The sequence below is a fragment of the Parus major genome, chromosome 1A (assembly GCF_001522545.3).
Source record: "Parus major isolate Abel chromosome 1A, Parus_major1.1, whole genome shotgun sequence".
NCBI classification, from domain to species: Eukaryota; Metazoa; Chordata; class Aves; order Passeriformes; family Paridae; genus Parus; species Parus major.
Window position 1 is genome coordinate 66,948,415 of NC_031773.1, and position 12,070 is coordinate 66,960,484.

At 39.7% G+C, this 12,070-nt stretch overlaps 1 protein-coding gene across 5 annotated transcripts in view; it reads left to right on the top strand.

Annotated features, from left to right (window-relative positions):
- Positions 1-12,070, top strand: part of EPS8 (epidermal growth factor receptor pathway substrate 8) — a 130,109-nt gene that overhangs the window by 75,028 nt on the left and 43,011 nt on the right. For all 5 annotated transcript variants that reach the window (XM_015627743.3, XM_015627744.3, XM_015627742.3 and 2 more), the window contains 3 exons: positions 1,073-1,163; positions 2,151-2,224; positions 11,725-11,792. In XM_015627743.3, the coding sequence (XP_015483229.1) occupies positions 1,102-1,163; positions 2,151-2,224; positions 11,725-11,792 (204 nt within the window). In that variant the 5' untranslated portion in view covers positions 1,073-1,101. The remainder of the gene's footprint in view (positions 1-1,072; positions 1,164-2,150; positions 2,225-11,724; positions 11,793-12,070) is intronic.

Below are 12,070 nucleotides of genomic sequence, written 5' to 3' on the forward strand. Positions count from 1 at the left end.
GCACTGATCTTAGCTGTATTTTTTCAGGGAAGAAGGAAGTAGCAGAATATATGTGGACACTCAGTGGGTACTGGCAGGTCAAAGAGAAGCTGCTTCTTTGTAAAACAGGAGGAGAGCAGAGTCTGTGGGGCACTGAGCTGACTTAGGGGCTCAGAAAATAAGCTGGCTGCACAGCAGCTCTGGTGAAAACAGAGCAGGTTGTGCTTGCTTTGGAAACAGAGCTTTTGTAGGTACAAATTTAATCAGATACACTTCTGACTACTCTGCAGTGCGACTGAAATGTGGAGAAATATTTAAATTTATATTATTCATGTATATATATGTAAATGAAAGAGTGTCTGCCCATGATAAATTTGAATATGAAAGGGTTATGAAAGTCACTTTCCAGAGCTAGTTTTAACTTCAGTGGACATGTTTAAATTAAAGAGAGAATTTTTTTAAACTGTTTTATCATGGCCTTTTCAGCACTGCTTTTATAGGAAAGGTTTCATTTGGCATGCCAAACTTTCAGGATGTTAAGTGCTGCTAACACAAAAAAAGAGAAAAGAAAAAGATTTACTTAAGTACCAAAATAGCTAACCAAGTTTCCTTTTGTGCTAACAATTGTGTTTTAATTTGATAATGCATCTTTCCAACAATTCAGCTGGTATGTTTCATAGACTATGTATCAAAAGGTCATTTCAAAAGTTGCATTTGAAAGAAATGAATTGAGGGTTGAAATCAAGCATGCCTGAGTAATAAAGTTGCCATTCGGAACATCTTGTTCACTTTTGCAGTAGATATTGTTCTTTGTTTAGTGAGCCTTCTATTTCTGCAGCTATTCCTAAAGACCATTGTATCAAAAATAACAGCTTTGTTCACTAAATTATAAATTATTTGAAGCAGTAACTATCAAATTGCTACTGGGAGAAGTTCCATAGCGGATCTTCGAGGCATCACCGGGATGCAGTTAATAACAATTGAGCTTGTTGATGCCATTTCAACCATAATTTCCTCATTTTGAATTTGCATCTGTGTTAAACCTTTATCTTTGAGGAGATTTCCATTCAAGTGCTGTTGTTTCTTTTCCCAGGTTGTTTCCCCCAGTGAGTGACGGTGAGAATGAATGGGCACATCTCAAACACCCCTCCCGGTGGATATGGAAGTTACTTCCCTCAAATGAAGTAAGGTTATGCCTTTGATTTGCCTTTTATGGACAGAGTAGTGTTGTACTTCCTTCTTCAGGCTTTCATTTCAGATGGAGCTATAATTGGCAGGTGCCATTGGAATTATAAAATGGCATTTTCTGTTGGAGAGTGAGGGGTTTGCAAACCGTGGAACCAAAGTGACAGATTTTTGTGTTGGTGTGAGGGAACGATGTGTTACTGCCCAGACTCATCTGGAACAGCAAAATAAGTCACTGTAGCCATAACATCCTTATTATGTTACTCAGAGAGGTCTTTGTGTGCCTGAAATGTTTAAGGTTAGCTCTGAGTGAATGCATTTTTATGCATAAAAGATGAGGCTGCCTCTCCCATCTGTGAGAACAGACTGTTTCCCAGAAAACAGAGCTGAGCAGCTGCTACCTGAAAGTGTTACCTTGCCTAAGATAAGAGAGTGATCCCTGCATCAGGAGCATGGCACTAGACTCACAACTCTAATGAGAATTTACCCAGCTGATGCCAAAGAACACAAATTTCTAATTGGAGTGGGATATCTGTGGTGTCTTTTGCTTCTCATACTGTTGTCCCTTTATGGTGAACTCTTATATCACTCATTCTTGAGACACTTGTAATCATACTGCCTTCTCATTTGTGTAAGACAATGACAGCCATTTTAAGGTTTTCATTAAAAGCAGCTAAAATTGTTAAAAGCAATCAACACTTGTGTACACAGGGGGGAAAAAAATTCTTTGGCATGGTTATTATTGTTATTATCATTATTATAATTGTGCAGTGAAGCTTGTTACTTGAGTTTAGGTGGTATTTATTTGTATACCACACCCCAGTTGTGAAGGATATTGTATTCTCCCTCATATTTATGGTGTGGAACAAATATCCACTATCATTCCCTCTGGTGCTAATGCTGTAGGTGTGTGCAGTCCTAGATAAGGGGAGGTTTTTTGTTTTTTTTTATCCATACAGAAAATAATCAGAAATGTTTTCTTCCAGTGGCTATGGCTCCCCAACGTTTGCTCAGGCAGAGAGGGAGCAGAATTCAAGAACAAGTGCGAAAGCCCTCTACGGTAAGGCTGCAAAAACTCTCTTCACTTCTGTGCTAAATTGCTGTTTAAATAGTAATTGTGGTGTCGTGGTGGCAATATTTTACACATATTAATCTGAAAGTGTGAGAACATACACGTGGGTGTGTCTGTCAACTAAACTAAAAACCAAAGTGGATTTATTCCTACTGAAGCTAACTAGAAAATTCTCAGTTTATTAAGTAGAGAGCTCCCACCTGCTCATTTTTCAGGCAGCATTCGTCACAAAATTCAGAGTGATCCTATAGCTCAAGTAGGCACCAGGGAGAAGGCATTCAAGGGTTTAGCTGTGCTCTGGGTTTGATTTCTCCTGTACCTCCCTCTGCCTCCCCAGCTTCATCCCCTGCTAGCAGAAAAGGCACTTCCACTATTCTTCTTCTTTGACACAAGGATTTAATGGAAATTAGCGCTGGTGAGACAGATTTGGGGTCCTGCTTGGCGTGCTGTTTCCAGCAGGCTCTGTGGCTCTCAGATGTGATGTTAGGAATGCCTGAACCTTGTTGCATTCACCAGATACAAATGCTAGTGTTTGTCTTGGCTGTGCACACTGCTCTCCAGCGTGGAGGAGTGCACCATTCTCAGGTCATCCTCCTCCCCTGGGAATGCATCCCACCGATGGAATGGCAATGGGAACAGAAGCAGCAGCGAGGCTGTGAGAAGTTCTGCTTTGTAAACCTGAGCCTGCTGCTAAAGGCTCTTTTGAAAATCAGTACAACTGATGAGACTGGAAGGACAAGGCTTCCCCTGAGAACCTGTCAGGATGGGACACTTGTGGCTGGGCTCTTTTTTCCCCTTGGACTGAGTTTGATGAGAGAGAGGCAGTTTCCTCTTGTTCAGACTTGATTATTTATTCTTCTCTAATCTATATTACATATATACAAGGCACAAGGAACTACATGCACTAAGATAGAAAGGTGCAAAATGGCCAACAAAGATCTTCAAGGTCTTTTATATGTCCATTTACCCAATTAACAAATGCCAAGTTAATTATTTTTCTCAATGACCCAACACCTGTGAGCTGCACTGTGGCATTTTCTATCCAATCACTCATTACTACCCAAAAACCTCTGGAAGAAGAAGATGAAGAAGGAAGAAGAGACAACACCCTAAACCCTCCATCTTGTCTTTTGTTTTTTAAAAGAGCTTAAACCTTTAACTTTTTCACTTAGTGACTTAAGAAAACTCTCTAACTTTCTCACACTCCTAGTTTTTCAGTTTAACAGTTGTTTCTATGGTGTTATATGAAATTCAGTGTTTTCTTGGATGTCAGAACCAGGTATCAGAGATAAGGGCACACACTCTGTGCCTCTGACTCCAGCAGCTCTGTGCTGGACTCCTCAGGATCAGCCAGCTCTCCCTCTGTGCCACTCTTCTGCAGGTTAACCAGCTGCAAAGCCCAAGGAGCAGTGCCTAAGGACTGCCACATCCCAAGCAGTAATCTTTTCTCCCTCTTTTGGGTGGAGTGGTGGCCAGGAGCGAGCTCAGAGGGTAGGGGAGCGATGGCAGCATGCTTTATAGTCTTACAATCATTTTAGGTTGCAGAAGAACTTTAAGACCATCGAGCCCAACCATTAACCCAGCACTGTCAAGCCCACCACTGAATCAGGGCCCTGAATTCCTCACAAACACATCCTCTAAACACCCCCAGAGATGGTGATCCAACCATTCCTCTGGGCAGCCTGTTCAAACCTTTTGGTGAAACAATTTTTCCTAATATTCAACCTAAACATTGAACCATTCTAAGTTCAATTTTCCTTCATTTTGGTGCTACACTACAAAAGTCAGTTTCTTGACGAAGTGCTGAGGGCAGGAACTGAAACTGAGAAAAATTCTGAGCTGATCATTTCCAAGAGTGATTTCTGCATTCTGTATGGGTTCACTCAACAAACTGATTGCAAGTGTTGGCAGAAATAGTAGGTGGCAACAGAAACCAGCAAGAGACACTGCAGAAAAACTCTTAGCAGATTATTTCTTTATGAGATGCTATGAGAATGTTGAGATTCCTTTTTCATTTTACATCATCATCAAAATTTTTCAGGATTACATGGTTTGAACAGCAGGGCAGTATCAATGGCTTAACTGTGCTCTTTAATCTTTGTGGGCTTTTAAAATACCTCTCTGAGCTTTTTCATATCAAACATGATGGGATGGTCATGTGTCAGGAGAAGATGGGGACAAGTGAGTAAATTTAATGTACATAATGGTATTTTTTTTTACTTCCAAAGTATTTAGCTGAGTTCAGGTGCCAATTGAAAATGTTTGCCATGGAACTGCTGCGTGGTGGCTCCTGTAAAGTGAATTGTTGTCCTTGGTTCACTTCTGTTGCTGGTAGATAGATCACAAAAGTGTGGTTGCAGCTGCCAGGAGCTGAGTGAAACAGAAGGATCAGTTATTCTGGAGCTCCAAGTGGATATGCATTGGCACAGATTTTAGAGTGGAGTTTGCACATTTTACTACTTCTGCTCTGTTTTCCACACATAAAGAACCAGGCTGTTGCTACCACCACATACACGAGCTGGAGAGAACAAGGAAAACACCAAAAATCTTTCTCAAATTTAGGGCATTTTTTCTAAGTTTTAGCAACAAAGTTACTATCCTGCTGCATCCCATGTGCCTCTTCCACCTCTGTGATGTTAATTTTTTTGTGCATTCTCTCCCAAACAAGGTGAAAAGCAGCTGAGTGATACTGGAATTGTTAAAGTGTGTTGAAAATGCTTACTGCAAAGTATTTTATTTATAATTGATAACTAAATTATTTTATTTGAGATTTATGAGACTGAAATCCTATAAAGCAAGATGAAGCTGTCTTAGCTTTCTTTTTATATTTTGTTGTGTACATATATTTTAAATATATGCTTTATAGGTTAGTAGAGAAAGTGCTTTTTGTTTTTTGGGGTTTTTTTTACTAAAATGTGACGTTAGGAGAAATTTTTCCCATGAAAATGTTCCTTTTCTTGGAAAACTTGAGAGTCAGTTGGACTAAGCCATTTATTCCTGACTATCAACAAGTGAAAATGGTACCTGGGCTCCTAAGTGACCACTTGATCTTGAACTCAGTTTCTTCCAAGCACTGTAAAGACTAAATTATTATCATTATTACTTTTATTATTACTGTTATTGTTATTAATATTGCTATTATTATTACTTATTATTATGATGATTATTACTTATTATTGCTACTTATTACTGCTTATTGTTCTATGTGTATGTTTATATATATATACACACAGGCATGTTTATGTCCTGGCATGAAGTTTATGTGTTAGATGCCACTGCTGAGGTTATTCATGATTATTCAGCCCTTCAGTCACCAGACAAGTGGTGGCCAGAGTGGTGTGGAAAAGGAGGCTGAAATATTATTGGTGTTACCAAGAGTTCAGCTAAAAACCAGTCTGGAGCCTATCTCTAGTGTCTTATCTCTAATGTGCCTGTCTGATAGTGAAAATTTCCTTACAATTGCCTTTTTCCCTGTGTCAAATAACCCCTTTGTTTTCACTCATTTCCTTCCTGAAATGAGCTGTTTTCTGTTTGCATGACAAATGTCTCTGTGACCCGCGAGGGAAGGTGCTCTGGGCGCATTTTTGCGGGGTTTATTTCATCATTTGCTTCCTGATCTTTCCATCTGAAACTGTTTTTGGCTCCTGCTGTCACCTGTTGTTCTAGCAGTGGCTCCTCCATCTGTCCTCCTGTGGGGAGATGAGCAGCAGTGTCAGGGCAGTGACACAGCGTGGAGCAGCCTCATTCCTCAGCAGGAACCAGCCAGCAGCTCCAAATTGCCAATTTATTGTAGGTTACTGGACAGAACTGAGAGGTGGTGCTAAAATTGTCTTCACTCAGCGCATCAGAGAAGACTGAGTGTTTTGTGTGATGAGTTTATAGTCTGGTGGCTGTGATTTGGAGCTGGAAGTGGAATTTCCTGTGCATTTTTGCGTTTCTCGTACGCCTCATTCAGAGCAAGAACTGCAGTGTAACAAATTCATGGTGTACCTCATAGGCAGGTAAATGAGCCCACTGAAAGAAGCCAAAAAAAAGGGGGGATCAACAATCAGTCCAGTGCAGGTAGATGGTAGTAAACCAAGTATTGGCATTTTCTGCTTGATGATGTATGGAAATATTTTATGCTGCCACTCCAGGAGTCATAAGACAGATTTTGGGGGAGACTTTCAACCCACATCCATGTGGATTGCCATCAGATTTCAGAGATCTACAACCCTGTTTATCTGTGCCATGTACTGTCTGGTAGAGTTTTTGACTCGGTTGAAAGTCTTTGGTTAAGAGGTTGCTTTTTGTTTTCTGGAGTTTTGGATGCTTTCAAAAATGAAAATAAAATCGACTTTCAAACTCTGTTTGAAAACAGAAACATGTAGCTGATGATTGGTGAATTCAATAATGTCACAAAACGGGAATTACAGTGACATCTGTCCACATCAGATATCAGGAAGAGCACTCATGTGTGTGGATCAATGTTCCTGCTCCTCTGGAAGCTTTCATAGCTAGTAGATCATGCATTCAGGACCTATAAGTGAAATGCTGTGCTGCTTTTCACTTTATTGCCTTTGTGCTGTGAGAGGTTATATTTTAATCAAGTTCTTCTGGGTTGATTGTGGTTAAGAATCTAACTTAAGTGTCTTCAGCCATGATCCTCTCTTCTCTCTTTTTTTTTAAATTTCATTTTACCAGAGGAAAAACCCTTTGTGTAGATGATGTGCAGCCTGTCAGCAGAGTTTGAGCTAACCTGTTATTAAAGCTGCCCTGTACTTGTAAGTGGTGGATGTAAGAACAGCAGTGAGTAGATAGGAAAAATACTCAATAATTTTGATAGTTTTGTTCATCTCTTGATAGTTTTATTCATCTTTTGATAGTTTTATGCATCATGTCTGGAAGTCTCTGTTGTAGTATTTCACTTCAGCTTCAATAGCCTCTTCATGCATGAAGGGACCTGTGAGAGGCTGAGACTGATTGGGAGGATTAGGAGAGTGAAACAGAGCATACAAAACATTATTTTGTTTTCAGTGTCAGGGGTTGACCCCAGCCAGCAATTGAGGACCTCCCCATTTCCTTGCCCTTTCCCCTGTCTCCTCTCTGCAGCAGAATAGGGGGGAGAATTGGAAGAGAAAAAACAAGGAAAAAAAACCCTGATGGATCAAGATAAAGATGGGTTAATAGGTGAAGGAAAGAACAGGGGGGAAAAAAGGACTGAATAGCACAAAGGGATTTACTCACAGCCTTCCATAAGCAGAGCAGTGCTCAGGCTATCTGGGCAAGGGGTCTTTGGAAAGACTCTTGACCTGCCAGTTCTATTGCTGAGCCCTTGCTCAGCAGTATTAATTGATATTAAACAGTATGGAATATCCTTTTGGTCAGCTGTCCCCTCTCAGCCTCTTGTGCACCCTCAGCCCACTCACTGGGGCAGCAGAATAAGAAATAGAGAAGACTTTGACACCATTCAACTAAAATATCCCTGTGTTATCAGATCCAAAATTATCTCCATGCTAGCCAGACCCACTACATTCAGCACATCAGCAAATTCTGTTGCTCATTTTCAGTAGCAGAGCATGTGTTACTCACATTTGAAGTTTGTGTGATAAGTAAAGGGATGTTTTAAGGTTTCTGTAAAAACAGTGAGGTTAATATTGATAGCTAATAATCTGTCACTTTGTTATGTGAAAGAGCTGGGAGATGGAAGCTGCATTCCCAGAAGAATGGCAATGGACGACTCTGTAGGAAAAGAAAAAGATTTATACAGATGAAAAAAAAAAACTGTGAGAGTTGTGTGCTGAGATCTCTGTGACTTGGAAATGGAAACACAGAAGTGCTGTAGGAAGGAGCAGCAGTCCCTTGTGTCCTCTCGATAGAGGAGGACAGAGAACAGCTTTGAAGGCTTTTATCACTTTTTCTAGAAGCTCAAGGCAGTGGAGCACTTCAGCAGGAGGGGGTGCAAAAGGGTTTGTGTCCTTTCTGGTGGCAAGGTGAGAACTTTTGGAGGGATGTAGGTGGAATCTGGGACAGGAGCCAAGCACTAGGAGAAAGCAGAGCTTGAAGAGTGTGCATTCTAGATGCCAGTCTGTCACCCTGAAACATGAAGCCTTCTGATAATGTTTTCATCGTTTTAGTTACTTTTCCATGGAAGTTCAATAAACATAAGTTGTTTATCACATTCCTTCTAAGAAACGTCTTTTAATGAATGTTTCGCATGACCAGTGTGCCTGGGAAGGTGTAACTTAATTATCCAATCCCTGGTCATTGTCGAGAACCTATAAATACTGGGGTCAGAAAATAAAGTCCCTTCTTTCCTGTTCTGACACTGAGAGGTGTTTGTGTGAACCATTTTGTGTTCTTTAGTGACAGCAGTATTTTCCTTTTCCTTTTCCATCTCCATCTCCAATCTCCAATCTCCATCATCTATCTCCATCATCATCTCCATCATCTGCATCTCCTTCCCCTTCCCTCTTTTCTCCTTTCCTCCTTTCCCTCCTTTCTCCTTTCCTTTCTTATTTTTTTATTCCTGTTTCTTTGTGCCAATTTCACATAATCATGGGGGGACTATTCTTCCTTCAGTGTGATTCATGCCAGGCAGCCAAGAAAACCATGTCCCAGGGAGCTGTAGGGGGAAGGAGACTCACTTATGAACCATTGGATTGTAAAAGATTTGAAAAACAAAGGCTGAAGACAAACCCTTCCACAATGGAAAGAATTTTCCCTGATGCCAGGATTCGTATTAGATGTGTTTTGAAGGGTGAATAATTTCAGGGTGCAGCTGTAGTATCCACCCCCAGATCCTCTGCAGCAGTGTTTCAGTCTCAACTGAAGTGTTCTGTTCTACTCTAAATGATAATTTGGGTCTCCAGCAGGTTCTAATTCTCATTCTACCTGCTTTAAATTAAAGAAATAAATTTGTAAATATGAATTGCTCTCAGTGTGGACTCTCAGTTGCTGTGTCCATACTTTTTGTTTATTAACACCAGCACTGATTGACTTTTGTTAAATGTAAATTTTATGAAAATCATTAATCACAACATAATAGTAACAATAACTTTTAATAAAATTTACATTTAATCTCACCAGAGGTGGTTTGTTGACCATCTTTCCATCCTGTCTGGCTAGGTGTGTTGTGCTGCTCTGTGCAAGAGCATCTGTTAATCTGTGCTGCAAATTGTTCTGGAATTCCTGTCATAACACAAGATAAAACTTACAAAAGCAGAATAAGGAGCCTCCTGCAAAATTTACTCTGATTTTTAATTCCTTTGGAGCCTCTACATATACCAGACTTTCTTTCTTTATTTAAAGCAACTCCAACTGTTACTCTTTGCAGCATTTATAAATTTTACAGTTGATGTAAATTTTCTTATGCTTGTTTAATTCAATGGCATAAAACTTACCTTTTTGTTCACCTAAAAGAGGATAACACTCAAAACTGAGTATTTGGTGCATTGTTAACTGAAACAAGTAATTTTTGTTTTGTTTAAAGCATATATTCTTTCTTACTGGACAGTATTTAAGTATCATTTACAGTCCACAGCAGAAGACTGCTAACTGATCCCCTTAGAGATGTAAATAATTCTATGGGATTTAACTAGATACTGCTTTTTAATCCCCTTGTTTTATTAGGAACAGATGGACTTTACTTCTTCAGATCATCATCCAAACAAAAAAAGAAAGGTAGCAAATGAGACAGTACTGCTTTACTGACTGTGCTGTTGGGGTGTGCATGTGTGTGTGTGTGTGTTGTGGTTGCAAAGACAAATCAACTGAAAAAATAATTTCAGTAACATGCTGCAAAAGCAGAAATAGTAGATACAGATGGAAAAAATCAATGTTGGACCTCTGCCCTGTGATTTCAGAATAATGCATGATGAAAGTAAGAGATCTACTTTGAAATATTCACATTCCTGGCTAAAAACTCAGATAATTTGTGGTGTTTTTGAATTTGACTGTTTGCTCTGCACACTTGCCTTGCTAAAGCAAAGTGGGCAGGTGCTGTGCAGGATGAGGATGGCTCTGCTGCCTGAGTGGCATTTGCCACCTTGGGAGGGGGGCTTTGAGCCAGTGCTGCGTTTCAGAAACTTGTTTTCTGTGAAAGTCACAGGGAAGGGAAGAGATAATGGTGTGTTTCTAAAATGTGACAAATGCTTCCACAAGTGACATCTGAAAATGAAGGCACTGCTGTCTTTGCACCTGGAATTCCTGTATGGATGAACCCTGCTCACAGAAGAAACCTTTGCAGGGAAGGTTTTTATGGACTCACATCTCTGTGTGTCACAGATCATATGTTTCATAGTACACGGAATTTTTTTACCTTACAAAAAGTAACTTAACCTTCCTGTCCACAAAATCACCTTTATTTTACCTCCAGCTACTCCAAGTGTGATGAAATTGATGGATTTCTCATGTACATTTTTGTATTTTCATCATATGAAAAAAGATCAAACCACCTATTTTACTTGAAGATCAGAAATGGAGATTTTTAATGGTATATAGGAAAAAAATTACTTACTTCTAGAGTTTCCTTAGACCTCTCTCAGCCATGTCACCTTTTCACAACAAAGTGAAACATTATTTATTAGGAATAATTCCAATAACATTCCTAATATATAATATTATATATAAATAAAATATTCTTATTAATAATTAGGAGCTCCTGGCGTTCCAGATCAGGCACTTAAGTGGTTGTAGTGAAAAATACCCTAAACTCCCAAATCTTGCATTCAATTTTTTTTCCACTAGAGTTGAAAAGTGCTCTTCAGTATTCATCTAAATTCATTACTTCGTGGTGTGGGTGTGTGTTGTGTCTTCATCTTGCCTTTCCCCTTCCTTCCTCTCCTGGTTTAACATGAATCTATTGTACAGAGTAAAAGGCACATCATGTTTCTGTTTTTGCAGCATTGTCTTTTGTTAGCTGAAAAATCTTCCTGTTTAGAGATATTTTGGTGTGTGTGTGTATATTTCCATGCCTATTTCCAAATTAGCAATTCAATGAATTGAATACTTTAGGAAGAAATAAAGGATGAATCAGGTCTTTTTTTTGTGTGTGTGTGTGTGCCTTTGTCGTCTTGTAGGTTTAACATCAGAATTATTTGTATATATCAGAAAATACTTCTGCTTTCAAGGATGCTCATACAGATACAGTGAGCCCAGTGCTAGTTATCATGCTGCTTCTACAGTGACAAGCCAAAGATTTTAATAATCAGCCTTCCCAAGTGTTTCCAGTCAAAGCACTGCTCCCCTCCGGTGTCCTGACCCACTGGATGAGATAAGTGGATTTTGTGGGTACCACCAGCTCTCTGGTAACATTGCTGACGTAAAAATGGTCCTTGTGTTGGACCATGTGGGGGTGGAGGTATTTTCTGCTGAAACACAGAAAAGAACCACAGCTTATCTCCTCTTCTCATGTACACAACTTGTCCAAAGTGTCTGTGAGAAGCAGTCAAGACACTGTGATAGGGCGTTGAATGAATAATTATTGTTTCTTTTCCTCCCATCTCTAGAACAAAGAAAGAATTATGCACGAGACAGTGTCAGCAGCATATCTGAAACATCACAGTACCATGTAGAGGTGAGATGAGAGTGATACACCAATTCCAGCTCTCGGTTACATGTGGTTATTTTTGCCTGTATGGTTTTTTGAGGATATAGAAGCTTGAAGGCACATGCATCTTCCAAAATATCCCACCAGCCTGGGGCCACTTCAGAACAGATTACGCTGAAATGTCTCAAATTTTGTAGCTTTTCCATAATGAGCTGAAATGTGGATGTAGAGGGATGTAAGCAAAGTTGTGTGTAGTTTGGCAAACGGACAGGACTTCTCAACGGGGCATCAATTCAACATCTTGT